The following is a 19,403-nucleotide window of genomic DNA, read 5'->3' as shown; positions in this document are numbered from 1 at the left end:
GGCCTTTGGGCTTGAAGTGAGAATAAGAAAGTTGATTTTAAGACATACATGCAGGCAAAAACTCCATACACATAAAGTGAAAAGTAAATCTTAAAAAAACAGAACTAAACTGGGCAGTGGTGGCGCCCACCTTTAAAGCCAGCACTCAGGAGGCAGAGGCAGGTGGATCTCTGAGTTTGAGACCAGACTTGTCTACAGAACGAGTTCCGGGACAGTCCCAACAAACCAAACCAAAACAAATAAACAAAACCAGAACTACAAACCCACAGTTTCTGACCCTCAGACTAGATGCTCTAACTCTTAGCTAAGCTGTCAGCCCCACAGTGCTTGGCCTGCCCGCCTTTCGTGTCAGAGCCTACTCCAAATATAAGCTTGTGGATTTGAGCTTTTTCATACATTTGTTTTGAGAAAAACCCACCAGTTCTGTGCCCCGTCTGCCCCAGAATTGTTCTCACGTAGACAAGACTGGTCTGAAGGCCGTTCTCGTGGCAGTTACAGTGGTCTGCAGGAGTATGATACGCATCCCCATGACACCCCAGTGGAAAAAGTGTTCTGTCATAGAAGAAACCTGACACATTTAGTGACTGCTAAATCAAAAGAACATACATCTAGGTGTGGCAGTGCACACCTGTAATTCTGTAGGTGACAGTTACGAGTCTGAGGTCAGTTGGGGATATACAGCATGTTGTAAAGGCATTCTGAGCTGTATAGTGAGACACTCTCAAAAACATTCTGCTGCTGGAGAGATGGCTCGGGAGTTAAAAGCACCGGCTGTTCTTCAGAGGACCAGAGGCATCACATGGCAGCCCACAATTCTATATCTCCAGCTGCAGACGATCTAACACCCTACCCTGACCTCCAACAGGCACCAAGCGTGCATGTGGTTCACAGACATACATGCTGGCAAAACACCCATAAACATAAAAGAAAGTAGTAACAGACTATAATACTAAAAAAAGATAACAAATCAAACTAAAAGATCAGTACTCCCAAATCAGTTAAATTAATAAGAAACCCATTACTTTGTATGCTAATTAAAACAGTTCCTAGATGGGGGCTAGAGAGATGGCTCAGTGGTTAAGAGCACTGACTGCGGGCTGGAGAGATGGCTCAGCGGTTAAGAGCACTGACAGCTCTTCTAGAGGTCCTGAGTTCAATTCCCAGCAACCACATGGTGGCTCACAACCATCTGTAATGAGATCTGATGCCCTCTTCTGGTGTGTCTGAAGACAGCGACAGTGTACCCACATGCATGAAATAAACAATAAATAAATCTTTAGAAAAAAAAAAAGAGCACTGACTGCTCTTCCAGAGGTCCTGAGTTCAATTCCCAGTAACAACATGGTGGCTCACAACCATCTGTAATGGAATCTGATTCCCTCTTCTGGTGTGTCTGAAGACAGCTACAGTGTACTCATATACATTAAATAAATAAATCTTAAAAGAAAAAAAAACAGTTCCAAGAGAAGGTGGCTCTGGGTTTTCTAGTGGGGACACTGGTGTCCACTCTGTAATTAGCATGTCTGCTGGGCTGGCCTGGGCTCAGTCAGTCAGCCTGTAGGAACTCACCAGGCCAGGGAAACACGTATGTTTGTACCCTTAAACCTTCTTCGTTGTCTCCCAGAAACAGAGTTCCTGTTCACCTAAATGAGGTCTCCCTCCTTCTCAGGAGCTGGGCATACATACACCTTCCCTGTCTTCTGTGTTTGCCAACTTTCCTTGCCTGGAGTCTTCCTCATGCATGACTTCATACAGTTGAAATGATGAAGCTCAGAGCCACACTGAAAGCCACACTGATGAAGCGACCACCAGCCTGGACGTGTGACTGACTGAAGACTTCTTCTGGACTCAGATATGTGCATGACTTTTGTGTCTGATCATTATATTGTGGGTTTACGTATTACTCTAATTCATATATGTTCCCAATATATTGTCTAACCTTCTATGTAGTAACTGTGGTGGTTTGAATATCTTCCATAACCTCTGAGTACTTAGTCCCCAGTTGGTGCTGTTTGGGGAGGCTTAGGAAGAATGTCACTGGGGGTGGGCTTTGTGAGTTCAAAGACTCCCACCATTGACAGTCCGCTCTCTGCTCCCTGCCTGTGGTCCAAGCCATGAGCTCTCTGCTGTTGCTCCAGTTGCCAAGCCTGCCTGCTGCCTTGTGTCCTCACCATGCTGATGATGGACTCTTATCTCTCTGGCATCATAAGCCCCAAATACACCCTTCTTTCTATAAGTTGCCCTGGTCACGGTGCTTTGCACAGGAATAGAAAAGGAATTCATTCAGCAATGGATCACTTCCCTGAAGCCAACCACAGTGCCTGTGTGCAAATAAGAAACCAGAGTGCTAAAGTTCACCAGGAAAGAGAAGGGAGCAGTCACCTGCACAGCTCTGCCATTGACATCGGCTCCGACGGACGCGGCCGTAGCAATTGTATTGGGCACCGCTGCTGTGCATGTTTCGCTGGTGTGCAGGTACGACATGGGTATTTTCAATTCACGGCTGGCCACCTACGAGAAAGGACGTAGTTCAAATCCAATAAAGAATTCTAGAAAACTTAAGCCATTGGATTGCATGGAAAAATGATCTTTTAAAAAGCAATTTTTATTACATTTTAATTTAGTTTTTATGACTGTGTAGTATGTACCAAAGCATCCATGTGGAGATCAGAGGACAATTTTCAGGGGTCAGTTCTTTCCTTCTACCACATGAGTCTGGGGCTTAAACTACAGTGGTTAGACTTGGTGGCAAGCACCCTTGACCCACTGAGCCATCTTGACAGCTCCTTTGTGGTCCGCCACCCCCCCTCCTCCCCTCTTCCTTCTCTCGCTGTGTCTCTGTCTCTCTCCCTCTCGCCTTTCTTTCCTTCCTTCTTTCCTTCCTTCTTTCCTTCCTTCCTCCCTTCCTTCCTTCCTTCCTTCCTTCCTTCCTTCCTTCCTTCCTTCCTTCCTTCCTTCCTTCTCTCCTCCTCCTCTTACTCTTCTTTAAGACAAGATCTCACTATGTTGCTCTATCCTGGAACTCACCTTGTAGTCCAGGCTGTCCTCGAACCCATGAAGATCTGCTTACTTCTCCATCCCAAGTGCCTGTGCTGCTACCCATGGCAATGTTACTCCCTCCCCCTTTATTATCTTAGTTTTTATAGGTGTCCTTCAGAGAAGCTGAGAGGAAAAGAACAGAAAATTTAAAAGTGAATAGCAAATACTAGAAAAATATAAGCAGGTGGGGGTTAAATAGAAATGAAAAGAGGAAGATCTGAAAAAGCCAGTCTGATCCGCCTGGAGTGGGAGTTACAGGCTGTTGTGAGCTGCCTGACATGGGTGCTTGGAATTGAATGGGTCCTTTGGAAAAGCCATGGACACGTGGTAAAAAACCTGCCTCAAGCAAAACAAAAAACCAAAAAGCAAACAAACAAACAAAATGGGGCCAGAGGGCTGACAAGCATGTCTGTCCCTGGGAACTTTATGGTCTCATTAGGGTCCTTACTCTGCCTCTGGCATTTGCCTTCCTTTCTCCAGGACCATATTATTTACAATGCTAGGTAGACTTCTCCACTGCACAGAATTGCTACGGATGACCCCTGACCTTCAGCCTAGCTCATAAACAACCCTGGGGAGAGATTCCTCTCAGAGCAGCTGCTTGTCTGTCTTAGAAAAGGAGGCTGGCTGACCTTGCACGAACCATATACTTTCTTTCCTGCACTTGATGGGGTTCACTGGGTCTGGATCTTGCATTCCTGTCTGGCAGGAGTGTGAGCAAGGAGGAGAGGCCTGAATGAGGAGTCCTTTGGAACATGTGTACTGTGGGAGGCAATTCTAAGGGAGCTAAGGGGTCAGGTGATGAAAGCTACACTGTGATGATCTGAAGGGTTGCATGTGCTTAATTTAAAGGATTATGGTTTTTTCTGAGATCACATGTCTTTAAAATTATAGGTCATGGCTGGTTAGTTGGCCTAGCAGATAAATGTATTTACCACTGAGCCCGATGAGCTATGTCAGATACCCAGAACTCACGTGGTGGAAGGAGAGAACGGACTCTCCTAAAGTGTCCTCTGATCTCCACATATGTCATGTGTACTGAGTGTGTGTGCACATGCATGAGGAGGCATAAACACACAAATGTTGGTTTTTCTTTTTCTTTTGTTTCTTTCTTTCCTTTCTTTGTTCTTCCTTTCTCTTTCTTTTCCTCCTCCTCCTCCTTCTTCTCTCTGTCTCTCAAAGATTTATTCATTTCTTCATTTTATGTATGTGAGTACACTGTAGCTGTCTTCAGACACACCAGAAGAGGGAATCAGATCCCATTACAGATGACTGTGAGCCACCATGTGGTTGCTGGGATTTGAACTCAGGACCTCTGGAAGAGCAGTCAGTGCTCTTAACCTCTGAACCATCTCTCCAGCATCCCCCCCACCCCCCGACTTCCTTTCTTCTTTTTTTGTCCTCTGAGACAGGGTTTCACTATTATAGTCCTTGCCTGTCCTGGAATTCTCTCTGCAGACAAGGCTGGTCTCAGACTCAGAGATCCACCTGTCTCTGCCTCCTAAGCGCTGGGATTACAGGTGTGCGCCACCACCTGGCTATTAGTTTTTTTTTTTTTTTTTTTTTTTTTTTTTTTTTTTTTTTTTTTTTTTTGGAGACAGGATTTCTCTGTGTAACCCTAGCTGTCCTGGAACTTGCTCTGTAGACTAGGCTGGACTTGAACTCAGAAATCTGCCTGTCTACATATCCAGAGTGCCAGGATTAAAACTGTGTGCAACCACACCAGCATCTTAATTTTTAAATGAAAGAGAGATGGTGTTATAGCTCAGTGTTAAAGCACTTGCCTAGCATGCGATTAGCCCTAAATTTAACCCCTAGTACTAAATGAGAGAGACAGAGAGACAGAGACAGAGAGACAGAGAGAATTAGTTACAGAATGTTGATAGTTGGGGATTTAGCTCAGTGGTAGAGCGCTTGCCTAGCGAGCACAAGGCCCTGGGTTCGGTCCCCAGCTCCGAAAAAAAGAAAAAAGAAAAAAAAAAAAAAGAATGTTGATGGTTGATGAATTGTTGGTTCTCTCCAATTCCTTGTTATTTATGTGGGTGTATGGAGCCTCCGTCATAGTGTTCTGCCAGCTCATGACTGGTGACTTCACTAATAATCTCTTCCACCTCTCACCCTTGGCCAAGTTCCAGGAGCATTTGTATGTGCATAGGATTTCTGTCACAGTGTTCATCAGAGTTTATATGCAAGAAACTTTTCAACAGGTCAAAGTCTTTACGTTTGAATGCACTGTCACCATTTACCTTAAAAGACACCCCAAGTATCAGTCATGTGAACGGTGGTGGAAAGATGAATTTTCTTGGTTTTACCTGTAACATTTTGGTGTGAATGCCTTGTCCCAGCTCATTGCCTCCATGTGCCACCAACACAGAGCCGTCGGTGTAGATGTGAACGAGCGCGGCTGCCTGTAAGACAATCCAGAAGGAGCACTTCAGTGAGTGTTGGTGAATTCAATATAGGAAAGGAGGGAGAGCCTGGGAGGTGGCATAGGGGTTAAGAGCACTGGCTGATCTTGCCGAGGACCCAGGTTCGATTCCCAGCACCCACATGGCAGCTCACAACTATAACACCAGTTCCGGGAAATACAGCTTTCTCTTTTGGTTTTAATGGGCAATGCACACACATGGTACAAAGACATATATGCAGGCAAGATTCTCACACACATAAAATAATTTCTAAAAATTTAGGATAAGAAATGAGGTAGTGAAACCTTCCTCTCTGGAGCGAGGAAGTCAAAGATGTAAGGTTTCCCCTATGGCCTTGAACTTACTTCTACTCTACCAAAAGTCAACTGGAAAGAATTTCCCTATGTAGCAATCTGGATTTTTTTTTTTTTAGACAGAGTCTTACTTAGCTCTAGCTGGCTAAGAACTCCTTCAGGCTGGCCTTGAACTCAGAAATTTGCCTGCCGCAGTCCCCCAAGTGCTAGGGTTAAAATCATGTCTGATCAAACCCTCTTGGTCTCAACTACTTGACAGTCAACTCCATTGGGGGCTGATTGTGCAACTACTGAATGGATACTTTCCTGGTCTCCATTTAGACACAAACATGAACAAGCTGCTTCGAGCGGGGCATAAGATGGTGGGGACTCAGGCTGACATCCAGTCACTGAGGGGCAGAATTTCAGTGGCTCAAGGCTGTGGAAAATGGGTTCTGTGAGAGCTTTACCAGTCTGACTTGAACAGCAGCTGGGTGACTAATAGATGGGTTCGACCATCATAGTAACTGCCCAGAGTTAGCATAGACTCCGCAAATCAAGGGTTAAATTCCCTGACGAGACAATGACAAGGGACAGAAGTGAGCGAGGTGACTCCCTTTTGCCTGTTGCTGAGAGCCCTGCTCCTTGTCACAGCTGTCCTTTGGGGTCTGGTCTCACCGCCACCCCACTACATTACTGTCTCTTCTTGACTTGTCCAATCCCACCATGACTCCTCTCGGACCCTGACTCCTGCTCTGCTGTCTGCAGTTCCTGAATGGCTCCCTGCTCTCCATCTGTCCAGCATTCAGACCCGCAGTCTCCACTCTCTTAACATTCCCTGCAGCACCTGACCATTTCTGGGAAAGCCCCATCACCTCCTCCATCCTTCCTCTTTCAAGTTCTGGGTGCGACAGTGGCTCACCCCTCCTAGTTCGCCTCTGCCTCAGAACATGTCCCGAGCTGGAAATAGTTTTTGCAGATTTAATTATTTGAGATGACTAATAGAAGTGGGCGCCAAATTCAACAACTGGTGTCCTTAGCAGACTCTGGGGATAACACCAGGGATGATGGCCCACGAAGCTGGAAGCAGCCAGTGGAGTTACATTGCTATAAGCCAAGAAGCGGCAGGAGCCAGAAGAGGCTGGGAGAGCCTGGAGGCCTTGGAGGTTCTGCTGATACCATGACTCTGAACCTATAGAACTGAAGGACACACACACACACACACACACACACACACACACACACACACACATCATTTGAGTTGCCCAGCATGTAATAATTTGCTGTAGCTACCACAGGGTACCCCGGGGACCAAAGCTCTGCTCTGAAATTCCCCAAACAAGGCTGGCCTTGTGTGACTGTGTCCTAGAGAGAACGTGAGCAGGTTGGACTCACAGAGACTGTGTAGATTTTGTTAAGTGAGATGAGTGAAAAGGTGGTGTTTTTCCTCCCAGTCTGGAGATGCCTGCAGGCTCCGGGATGGTTTGGAGGGGTTAGACAGCTTGGAGGTAGGTGCATGGTGCTAATAATAGTATCTATTCACGGTAGCCTGTGGCCACAGCAGTACCACTCTGCTTCCCACTGTTTGTGAGGAGGCGTTCCAGCTGTGTCAGCAGCTGACCTGGAATGACTCTAGCCAGACCTGGCCAAGTGGTTCTTGGGCATCTCAATTTACAGCTCTGTGGGGAAGCTGGAGGCCTTTCAGATGGAGACGAACAGTCATCCGCTGAGGTAAAGTTTTGTCTAATGTGGCCAAAAGAAGACCCAGCACCGGGGTTGGGGATTTAGCTCAGTGGTAGAGCGCTCGCCTAGCAAACCCTGCGTTCGGTCCCCAGCTCCGAAAAAAAAAAGAAAAAAAAAAAAAAAAAAAAAAAAAGAAGAAGAAGACCCAGCACCTAGGGATGACAGTGGAGGGGCTGTAGGTTTTGTGCAAAGGGGCCATATAGATGACAAAACTAGGTCCTTAGTCTTGTTTCTGGCTCTTGGCACAGTGCTTCCTACTGTCAAGTCTTGAAAAGTGCTATCTTTTGCCAAGGAGGTGCCTCAGGAGGTACTGGGATAGGTTCAGGGTGAGCGGGTCAGCCTGTGTGCATGTTTGTGTGTGGGTGGTGCTGCTGGTGATGGTGTATTCCAGGCCCACTGCACCTTTCTGAGTTCTGTCCACTTCTTGGGGGTTGAACACCCAGAAGACAAGCTCTTTGTCCCTCCCCAGTGTCCTGCCTTAGGCATCTCTCCCATTGGCTGCTTTGGAGTGTGTCATTTGTATTAGCTGGCAATGAGAATGCAATGTAAAAAGCTTTCCTGAGTTTTGTGATTTGTTCTAGAAAATCATTACAGCTAAAAAACAAAACAAACAAACAAACAAAAAAACCATTATTGGGATAGTGGTGCATGGGGTACCTCTCAACTTAGTGGTCATTTAGGCAGAAGTATGTATTCGTAGCTGATGTCAGAGTAGATAAAGTCTGTGGAATTTAACCCTTGATTTGTGGTGACTATGCTAACTCTGGGCAGTTACTACCATGGTTGAACCCATCTACTAGTCACCCAGCTGCTGTTCAAGTCAGGCTGGTAAAGATATGATATTTGGTGGCAGAGAAAAACCACACTGGTGGCCATCCAGGGTCCACTGATTCAGTCCAGCTAATGGATGTGAGAACTAACCCTGTACCCATCTATGGAATGGTCAGACTGCACCCAAGCAGGGATATGACCCAGAAGCTGAGGGTATCTTATCCTCCCCGTCAGGGGAGGAAGAGCCCTGAGAGATGTGTCTGATCTCTCTTGGGAGGGGCTTAGGGTTACCCTGGCTGACTTCCAGAAAGGTCAAGGAATCTTGCCAAGTGCCCTATATTAATTTTCTCGGCCAGTCATCATCAGTCCTAAGAGACTGTTATTGTTAGTCTCACTTTACAGTTGATGGAGCTAAAGCTCTGAAAGTCTGAAGAACTTTAATGTCACACAGCTAGCAAATGGCAGACCAAGAGCGGCTCGGGGTCTCCTTTCTGACCCCAGTTGACTAAGAATTGGGATCAACTGCATGAGGCCCTCATGCTTGCCACCAAAGCTTCTTGGCACAGTGACCCTTTTCCTACTACCACATGAAGCCTCTCATGCGTCTGCACTTTCTCCTAGGTATATTCAGGGAGGGGCCTGGTGCTTTGGGAAGTGTGGCATCCTCTGAAACCAGAATCGGTTGATTGGACCAAGATTGTGTTGGACATAAGGTCATTTACCACACGCTGCGTGTGTGTGTGAACTTTACCTGATGATAGCTTGTCGCAGCAAAGCCAACTGAAAACTTCATGGGGACGACCGCAATGCCTCTCTTCCTCCAGTAACTCTTCTTATTGAACTCGTCCACTCTTGTCCTTCTAATGGCAAAGGAAGACTTGTCCAGACACTCGTTCCAGCACCTTATCAGGGGTTCGGGGTTGAACGCTTGTTTGTAGATGGTTTTATCAACTGTTTTGTACATGTTTTTCTCCCTAATCTGAAACAAGTGTGAACTTCCATCAGAACTTATGGTGAGACAGACAGACAGACTTTTTCCCATTGTTTTTGAATGGCACAAGCTGCTGTGAGAATGGTGGGACTACTTTTCATCTCCTCATTAATGCACCAGCTAGGGTCTCTCTGTCTGAAGTAAAGTGCAGTTGACAGTGACTAGTCTAAAAGGGAGTATGATGAAAGCCTAGGGAGGTAGGTTACCTCCCTCCCTTCCTCCCTCTCTCCCTCCCTCCCTACTCATTCACCTATCATCTATCTTTCTAAGTACAATCTATCTACCTATCTATCTTATATCCTGTGTGTGTGTATGTGTGTGCGTGTGTGTGTGTGTATGTGTGTGCGTGTGTGTGTACATGCCCTGGTATATGTGTGGACATCAGAGGATGACTCTTGGGAGTCCATTTTCTCCTTCTACAGTGTGGTTGTCAGGGATAAAACTCAGGTTATCCAGCTTGGCAGCCTTTTCCCTCTGAGCCATCCTCCTGGGCCATGGTTTTCTTTTTCAAATCGCAGAGCTCAGGGGATGGAGCAGAGCCAGTTAGAGTGTCTTAAAGCCAGGCTCTACTGTCACGAGTGAAGCCTGTTCTGTTACTGAGAAATCAGGAAACAGATAATGACAAACGGCAGATCTTTAAGTCTTCTGATTGCATGATTAAGTCTTTTCAAGTTTGTGTGTGAACAGGATCGGCTTCATATCCTGGGAATTTCGACATCCAGCAAAGGAGATCCTACTGGAAATGGTTGGGGGAGTGGTTTCATCATTTCCAACTTCTGACAGAAGTAAAAGAATGCTGTATTGCCACCAGCAACAACACTGGATTTTTAAAGAATATGCAGATGATAAAATCTTTTTTCTTTTACTTTTTGTTTGTGTATCTCTGGTGTTGGAGCCCAAGGCTTTGTGAATGCTGGCTGAACTCTCTATCCCTGAGCTACAGTCTCAGCCCCACGAAAATGAATGTTTTTGTAAAAGTTTATTTCTCAGAAATTCTGTGAAGTAAACCATCTTGTTCTTCTAGCCAAGGCATCTGGGGCACAGAGGCCCACTGTTCCTCCTATCCCATTTGCTTCGACCGCCTCTCCATACTGTTCCTCAAGCTGAACCTCGTGCCATCTTCTCCAGAAGGTTATGTTTTTTTGAGTCTCCAAAATCTCATCCTGATGTGATATGCCTTCCTCCTTGGACCCATGGGCACCTTTTGTGAAGTCTTATAGAAATTTATTATTATTCTGAAATACGCTGTATATGGACTAGGTGTTCTCTGGTGCAGAGGAAATACTCTGCCAATCAAATGAAAACCTGGGGGTCCCATTGACTTTAGGCACAAAGATTCTCCAGAGACAACGCATAGAGAATCCTTGCGGAGCAGCGGGTCTGGATCATGAAGACAGGGTGGACATGGAGCACGCACTCAGATGTGATGGAACAGGTAAGGAGTGGAGACATCCTCAGAGCCAGCCTGACTCTGCTCCAACTCTCTAATACCCCTCAAGCCTTCTGGGGTACTGCTCGGAATGATATTTTCAAATGGTTAAATTTGGACAAAATCTCTAAAAAGCTTTCGAGTGTGTCAGCAATTCCATTTCTGTGAGTTTGTTCAATAGATGGACTCACACATAAGGACAAGAGATATGATGTATCCCAAGCACATGTGTGTCAGGGTGTTCATTTCAAGGTCACCTAAAGACTTTATGTGTATATGTGTATGCATGTGTGATATGTATGTGTGTGTGTATATATATATATATATATATATATATATATATATATATATATATTCCTATCTATCTTATATCCCATGTGCGTGTGCGTGTGCGTGTGTGTGTGTGTGTGTGTGTGTGTGTGTGTGTGTATTTTTTTGTTGTTGTTTTAATACAGGGCTTCTCTATGTAGCCCTGGCTGTCCTGGAACTCCCACTGTTGACCAGGCTAGCACCAAACTCAGAAATCTGCCTGCCTTTGCCCCTCAAGTGCTGGGATTAAAGATGTGTGGCACCGTCACCTGGCATACGATTTTATTTTTAAATTATGTACATGTGTGTGAGTTTGTGCATGTGATACAGTGCCCATAGAGAACAGAAGAGGGCACAGGATGGATCCCTTGGAGCTGGAGTTACAGGTGATTGTGAACCACTAACGTGGGTGCTGGGAACTGAATTCTGGTCGTCTGGAAGAGGAGTATGTGCTCTTAGCCACTGTGCCTTCTATCTAGTCCCAGCACCATTTTAACAGCTTAAAATGGGTAACAAACAACCCGGATATGTGTCAGTCCTGAATTGTCTAAAGAATGATGGCATGTCCACATCGCAGTCATGAAAAAACCCGGAGCTCTTATCTCACATTCTCAGGCAGGGTTAATTTGTTCAGTTTTTCTAGTGTTTCCTGGGGTGAGAGCCTATTCCTCAGATTCCTTACCAGCCTTGGTTATGAACCTGATTATAATCTCACCTTCTCTGGTGGAAGCCCACATTTGGCTGCCACAGCTGTGATGCAAGATTCTGTCACCAGGGCTCCTTGTGGGAAGCCAAACCCACGAAAGGCTGTATTGGATGGTAAATTTGTCATGCAGGCACGACCTCGAAGTCTGAGGTTGCGGATTTTATATGCATTTTCCAGTTTTAGTACAAGAAATTCTGTTACCTAAAGGAAAAGGAGATACCCACATAAACTAGACACACTGCTCAACTTTCCATAAAGATTCATCTATATTATGGGATATTTGGTCACACTCTGAACCCCCCAAGATTGTGTTTCATTTACTGGAAAAACCTGTTCTAGTTGTGGAGTGTCTTAGCCTTAGAACACACCTTTTTCTCCCAAACAATGAAGGTAAAGTTAGTTTGTAGAAGGAAGCAGCCATGTTTCAAAGTGAAGTCGAATTGAGTGGCAGACAAAGTGATGAATCAGAGGAGATTTGACAGAATATGATATGCTCAAGTCTCATGAGAACAGAGAGAAAAGAAAGACTGTTTAAGAGAGAGCAATGAGTGGGCTGGGGATTTAGCTCAGTGGTAGAGCGCTTGCCTAGGAAGTGCAAGGCTCTGGGTTCGGTCCCCAGCTCTGAAAAAAAGAAAGAGAGAGAAAGAGAGAGAGAGAGAGAGAGAGAGAGAGAGAGAGAGAGAGAGAGAGAGAGAGAGAGAGAGAGAGCGCGCGCAATGAACAGGAAAGAGGGCAGTTTTACTGGGAGTTTTACAGACACAGGTTGAAGAGAACAAGTTAGACACAGGTAAAGACAGAATGAGCCGGAGAATGAGAAGGAGCCAGAAGATTAGAACAGATTGCCAGAGTTAGTTTGAGGCCAAGCAGAGAAAAAATTCAGAGTTTGATTGAGAAGCCAGGTTGAATCAGTCAGCTTGGAGAAGAGTTTCAAGCCAGAACAGCTGAGTTGAACCAGCCAGCCAGCCAGAGATCAGAAAGAACTAGAAAGGGTGAGCTTATTCAGCAGGAAGTCTCAGAGGTTGAAAACTTTCTAGGCCTGGATAAGATTGTACAGAAGCTGGAAGCTTCCAGGACTGGGCCCAGGTGAGCAGACAGAGGCAGTAAGCTTCCAAGGTGACAATTATATCAGGCAAATAAGAAGATACATTTACACAACATTTTGCATGTTATCTCTGAAAGGGCACAGTGGTCTATAACACACATACCAGCTCCGAGTCATCCAGTGTGCATCCTCCATTGATGTAGCATTCAATGTCTAGGGCTTTGATTCGTCCACTGTTCATGAATCCCACCTGTCACCCAATGATGGACATTTTACTGATTTGCTTAAGTTGTTCTTACCAAGGGTGAATCACCCTTCAGTCCCCTGCTGAAGTAGATCAAAGACAGACTTTGCCTCCAGTTTGTTCTCTGGTGGCACCCTGATGTGGCCTTGTCTTCTGAAGAAGACCTTTCTTGACCCAACTTTTCTGAGTCCTCTCTTTTCAGCAGGCAATCCACACCCAGAATGAAATCCTCAAGTTTGTGCTTAACTCCCACAATGCAAATTGCCACTCTCATTCTTCTTACTCTTCCAAGACTCTCCACCACTCTGTCCTGACTTTCTTTCTAATTTAGTTGGTGGGTTTCTCCACACTGGAAAGTCTTGGGGATTCCAGAATGCATGGAGATGAATCATGTTATCCCTTGTTACAGGAAAGCCTTGGGATCAGAGGTTGGAGATTTATAAGCTGGACTTGTGGCCAAGGTGCTTTGTAAATAGCAACATAGGTAACAGAGTGGTGTGGTTATCTAAGATGGTGGTGAAACCAGGTAGGAAATCAGATGTGTAGGCTCAAGGAATTCCTAGTCAAGCATGTTTTGTAATCTTATATCACAACCGAAAGGGCCTAAGGAATCAATCATAAATTTGAAAAATAGTATCATCTACTGGATGCCAGCAAACATTTTAAAACAGTGTTTCTACTGCAGTTGAAAGAAAATGGAGTGAGTGTGACTTGAATAACTTAAATTCACCAGTAAGTGGACTTCTGCTAGAGATTATTTTGCAGTGCAAATGGTTAAATTGTTTCTAAATACTTCTACTATAAAGTGCTGTTCTTATAGTCATGACCTTTGGACATCTTCCTTTTTCTTTTTTCCCCCTTTGAGAAATCACTAAAAATAGAAATCCTTATTCCTTTTAACTTTACTTATTTTTTTTACACAAGTATGTGTGTCTTCATGTGTGTGAGTGCACATATGTGTGAAGTCAAAGGATAACATCAGAAAGCTTTCTTGATTGCACTTCAATTTATTTATTGAGGCAGAGTTTCTTGACAGACCCAGACCTTACCAATTTGGCTAGTCTTTCTAGACAAGTTGCCTCAGGAATGCCCAGTCTTCTCCAGGACACTGGGGCTGCTGCAGGGAGCTTCAACCTCGCAGCTTCTATGTGGGTCCTGGGGATGCTATCCTAGGTCCTCAAGTTTGCTCGTCAAGCTTTATCCACTGAGCCATAGCCCCAGGTCCTCAGACAATGCCTTTAATGTTACTATTTAAAAATTTTATTTTCATCATTACATTTTTTACAATTATGCACTAAATTAAAAGTTTTAATAAAATGTCATGGGCATCCAAAAATACATACCATTTTCATTTGATATTTTAAATGCTGATTGCCTTTGGATTTCAACAAAATCAAAATGATAGACAAGGCCAAAGTCACTCAAATAAAATGAGATCTTTTAATAATTTCACCTGTAGTACTTACTTTGTATTTTGCAAATAATGGGTGTCTTCCCCCAGTTATTAACATGTCATCCTCACGGTCCAGAACAAGACGAATGGGACGGCCAGTTCTGCAGAAAACAAACTTTAGATCTCCATTCATTTCATCCGTCCGTCCATCCATCTGTCCATCCACTCTTGTTTATTCAGCCACCCACATGTCCACCTATTTATTCAAGTCCTTATTTTATTCCCTACCCACATCCATTTATAAGATGTAAAACTCATTCATCCACCATCCGCCCTTTCATCCATTTCCATCACTCATTTAGTTCCGTCCGTCCATCCATCCATCCACCCACCTATCCATCCATCACATATGTATCTATTAATCTGTACATTCTTCTAGGCATGATATGCATTATTGATTGACTATTTCTCTGTGCTTTGCAATTCGGTGCTTAGAGGCATGTCTAAAAGGATTAATGTTACCTGCTAGCTAAGTTCTGTCCCTATGGCTTCAAATTTGACTTTCACTCAGATCCACCTATTTTGCATACGTGTACTGCTAGTTATAAAGGGAGAATGTGAATGGGTAAATGCAATGCTAGCATCAATAGAAAAATGCCAGTTAAATGTACAGTTTCAAGACCCATCCCTTGCTAATTCTGATTCAGAAAGTCTGGGATTTGGGTGGGAAGGTGGAATTTCTTTTTAAATTTTTTTTTTTTTTTTTTTTTGGAGCTGAGGACCGAACCCAGGCCCTTGAGCTTGCTAGGCAAGCGCTCTACCACTGAGCTAAATCCCCAACCCCTAAATTTTTTTTTTTTTTTAATTATGTGTTTTTGAGCAGGAATTTCTATGACGTCGGGGCATCTGGAACACTGCTCTCAGGTCACTTAACATGTGAGCATTGTGTGCTAAGGCACTGATTCCACACTTGGCTGCACAGTGGGGTCAGAGGCAAGTTTGAGAATATACCGATGTCAGGGCTCGTAACGGCTAGCCTAGGCACTGAGATTTAAGCGCTTCACTTGACAACTGTGTGTGGCCATGCTTGAGAGGCAGAAGGCACAGGGTCTCCTGAGAAGTGGAGATGAGATTCCAGCCATGCTTCTCTCCTCCCTGAGCTGGGAATGAAGATGCATGTTCCAGTGTGCAGGACTTTTCTCTGAGTTACACTGAGGCTGTCGAAGGAGGCAGGACATTGGAACTTTGCAGACTAAATCTCAGACAACATTAAACAGCATTTCCCCCCCCCCCCTGCTCCTTCTCCTCCCCTTCTTCATCCTCCTGTTCCTTCTCCTCTGCTCCCCACCTCCTGCTTCTTTTCCTCTTTGTTCTCTAACAGCAAACCCAGTCAAAGTCAATGAATAAAATAAGAACCAGTCATGTCGGTGCCAGCTAAACTTGAATGCTGAACCATGGATAGCAAAGACAGAAACCTTGTCTTGAGATCAATCCAAAGACTCCTGTCCAACAAGACAGCGCTTGGCGGGGGTGGGTGGGGTGTGTGTGTGTGTGTGTGTGTGTGTGTGTGTGTGTCTTTCTTTCCTCACTCCGCCCCACTCTGGGCTGAGGCAGCAAAGACGGTTATGGGGCAATGGTGAACTTGGAAAGGGTGCCTTGCTCTACATCTTTTTTTTTTTTTCATCTTTATTAACTTGAGTATTTCTTATTTACATTTCAATTGTTATTCCCCTTCCTGGTTTCCGGGCCAACATCCCCCTAACCCCTCTCCCTCCTCTTCTCTATGGGTGTTCTCCTCCTCATCCTCCCCCCATTACTGCCCTCCCCCCAACAATCACTTTCACTGGGGGTTCAGTCTTGGCAGGACCAAGGGCTTCCCCTTACACTGGTGATCTTACTAGGATATTCATTGCTACCTATGAGGTCAGAGTCCAGGGTCAGTCCATGTATAGTCTTTAGGTAGTGGCTTAGTCCCTGGAAGCTCTGGTTGGTTGGCATTGTTGTACATATGGGGTCTCAAGCCCCTTCAAGCTCTTCCAGTCCTTTCTCTGATTCCTTCAACGGGGGTCCCGTTCTCAGTTCAGTGGTTTGATGATGGCATTCGCCTCTGTATTTGCTGTATTCTGGCTGTGTCTCTCAGGAGAGATCTACATCCGGTTCCTGTTGGCCTTGCTCTACATCTTATGGGTTCATCTTCCCTGAAGCTCAGGAATGGGCTCCCTCTGTTCTGGAAGCAGTCAACTATCCCACCTTTCCTATTTAAAGCCCCTTACCTTCACCAAAGTCATGTGTTCCGCTCATTTTTACAAAACCAAAAAGGGCAGCAGGGCAGGTATGAATTATCAATGTTTTGTAAGGAAACGCGCAGGGGCCCGAATTACCCAGGGACAGAGAGGAGGCTCTAACTGCAGCCAGGGTTGATTTGTCAGGCTACTGCGGTCCTCTGGGCTCAGCCTCTCCCACACTTCCGGCCCCTAAGGTAGACTTACTTGACAGCCCCCACTGCAGCAATTGCTCCGAACACAGCTGGTCTCCCCACCTTTCCTCCAAAGCCTCCACCCACACGTTTCACGTGGCAGGTGATCCTGCTGAGCGGGATGTTTAAAGCAGAGGACACCGTTTTCTGTCAGAGACAATGAGGTTTAGAGAGTGAGATGGCAGCGACGAGTTTTGATTCCTGAACTACGACTCTAGAGCAGAGTCCACTTGGGTCTACCGCTGTAAGAACGTTGAGGAAATCCCAGTTTGTGTTGGGGGCTCTGGCCCAGTTTTGTTTGTTTTGTTGTTTTTTGAGGCAGGGTCTCGCTATGTAGCCCTGGCTGTCCTGAACTCACTATGTAGTCCCAAGTTGGACCCACAGAGACCCACATGTCTCTCTCCTGAGGCTGGGACCTGAGGTGTGTACCACCACTGCTTCCGGTCTCTGGGCCGTATTTAAACATTGTTAATCTTCCGCAAACTAACAAGATCCTGGGTTCTTATTGGAAGCTGCACTCCTGGTCAGATGCCTGAGCCTAAGGACCAAAACCGGTGAAAAGCAGTAGATGCCTGGCATCCTACTGACAAGGGTGTTGCCAGGTTTATGACCTAAGCCCAGAGCATTTCCTGTCTGGGGAAGTATAAATGGTCTAAAGTGATGTCTTGACTCTAAAAACCATCCATAATGATTATTTTATAGAATAAAATAGAATGTAGGGATACGTTAGTGATGCTATCTAATCACAGTTTAGCTAAGCCTGCTGCAAATAAATAGGTGTTTGTTTGTTTGTTTGTTGTTTGTGGCTGCTGCTGTTTTGTGGTCCTGTTTGTTTTTGATTTTTTTCAGACAGGGTTTCTCTGTGTATCCTTGGCTGTCCTGGAACTATCTCTGTAGATCAGGATGACCTTGAACACGCAGAGTACCGCCTGCTTCTGTCCCCACTCCTTGGGTGCCGAGATTAAAGGTGTTTGACACCACTGCCCCAGCAATGAATAATGCTTTCATTTAAAATGATCTCACTTGGACTGGGGATATAACTTGCCTAGTAAGCATGAAGACCCGGGGTTTCATTCTCAGCACTGCACAAATCTTTGTATACTAGTGAATGATTGCGATTCTAACACTCAGGATGTAGATGTAGGGTGTTCAGAAGTTCAGGGTCAATCTTGGCTACTTAGTGAGTTCAAGGATATCCTGGATACGATGAGACTTTCTCAGTAAGAATTATGTCTTCTGGACATGACATGGCTGTCATAGTCATGAACACAGAAGCTGGACAAGACCTGCACAAGATCAAGCCAGCCAAAGCCAGCTAAGATTGGAGAGGGAGTCTAGATAATATTGCTGGAAGAAGAGAGTCTTCGGGGGTGGGGCAACTAGTTGGCCATGCTCTAGTGGCTGCCTCCACACCCACGAGCATAACTGGACTCAATGGTTATTAAAAAAATAGAAGACATGGAGGGGGATGGGATGGAGGTCTGGGGTAAGTTGAAGAAGAATAGGGGATGTGTATGATCAAAATAGGTTGTTTGCATGCATGAAAGTCTCAGAGAGTAAGAAAAATATAGAAAAAAGAAAAAATGATCAGGGTGGTTCTTCTACTGTTGATGAGAACAGGAACGAAGTTAAAGCGGTTCTGGGGTCTTAGCTGCATTGCAGACAGTCAACATTTAGATTCTAAGTTTCTGCTAGTGAAGTGGCTGCCACCTGCGCTATGGAGACTGACCCTTGGTGGAGTTAGGATGCTGATTGTGGCATCTTGAAGGCCCTTACCTGCACATGGGCTGGATCCTGTGTGGACACATACATGTCCAGCTCTTTGTCTTCTGTCTTTGGAATGACAAGCACTCTCTGTGTTTCCATGTAGAAATGTTCTTGCCCTCCAACATGAACCTTCCCTGTGAGGGGCAAGGGCAGGAACATGCCTGGAGCACATGCTGGCTGGAAGCTGCCATCGTTGGAGCGTTTTACATGAAGAAGGGTGTGAACTGCCCACCTGCAGTAGTGCCCAGCAAGGAACCTGATATTCACCGCGTGACAATCGAGGTGACCTGTCTCAGAGACTGTAGTTCTGAAAGTTAAATGTTCCAGGTTCCGGGCTGGAGAGATGGCTCATCAGTTAAGAGCACTGGTTGCTCTTCCAGAGGACTGGGGTTCAATTCCCAGTACCCATATGGCCAATCACAGTTGACTGTAACTCCAGTTCTAGGGGGGAATCTGACACCCTCATACAGACATGCATGCAGGCAAAATACCAATGCATGTGAAAAGAAACAATACACTTTTTAAGTTTCAGGTTCCTATTCCTTACTCTGCCCTTGACTACCCTAGTCTTAGGGACTTTCTTCTGCTTATTCTGCTACCCTGAGTTCTCCCCTCCAAACACAACACACACACACACACACACACACACACACACACACACACACACACACAGGCACAAGGATGCACAGAGGCTTTGAGAAAAAGTGTAGGTTTGGGGAAGCCCCAGGACTTCAAAGGACTAGCCTCCCAGGGGCAATGCCTTTGATGGCTGTTTCACTGTGGAATCAAGGA

The 19,403-nt window shown here is 45.3% G+C and overlaps 1 protein-coding gene and 1 long non-coding RNA gene across 6 annotated transcripts in view; one reads left to right on the top strand and one right to left on the bottom strand.

The window, feature by feature from the left end:
* Positions 1-19,403, top strand: part of LOC103690538 (uncharacterized) — an 89,542-nt gene that overhangs the window by 10,198 nt on the left and 59,941 nt on the right. For 2 of the 3 annotated variants that reach the window (XR_010054998.1, XR_594409.4), the window contains exons 2-3: positions 1,670-10,680; positions 18,715-18,893. This is a non-coding gene — a long non-coding RNA (uncharacterized LOC103690538). Of the gene's footprint in view, positions 1-1,624; positions 10,681-18,714; positions 18,894-19,403 lie in introns of all 3 variants that reach the window. The other variant, XR_010054999.1, reaches the window with a different exon arrangement.
* The window catches only part of Aox2 (aldehyde oxidase 2), an 89,404-nt gene that overhangs the window by 27,054 nt on the left and 42,947 nt on the right, over positions 1-19,403 (bottom strand). For all 3 annotated transcript variants that reach the window (XM_063267188.1, XM_063267190.1, NM_001008522.2), the window contains 8 exons: positions 18,621-18,745; positions 16,858-16,991; positions 14,442-14,529; positions 12,895-12,981; positions 11,699-11,890; positions 9,006-9,233; positions 5,352-5,447; positions 2,383-2,511 (listed from right to left, as the gene is read on the bottom strand). In XM_063267188.1, coding sequence (XP_063123258.1) covers positions 2,383-2,511; positions 5,352-5,447; positions 9,006-9,233; positions 11,699-11,890; positions 12,895-12,981; positions 14,442-14,529; positions 16,858-16,991; positions 18,621-18,745 — 1,079 coding nt within the window. The remainder of the gene's footprint in view (positions 1-2,382; positions 2,512-5,351; positions 5,448-9,005; positions 9,234-11,698; positions 11,891-12,894; positions 12,982-14,441; positions 14,530-16,857; positions 16,992-18,620; positions 18,746-19,403) is intronic.

Source organism: Rattus norvegicus, chromosome 9, assembly GCF_036323735.1.
Source record: "Rattus norvegicus strain BN/NHsdMcwi chromosome 9, GRCr8, whole genome shotgun sequence".
In the NCBI taxonomy this organism is placed as follows: domain Eukaryota; kingdom Metazoa; phylum Chordata; class Mammalia; order Rodentia; family Muridae; genus Rattus; species Rattus norvegicus.
This window is presented reverse-complemented; position numbering and strand designations above follow the sequence as displayed.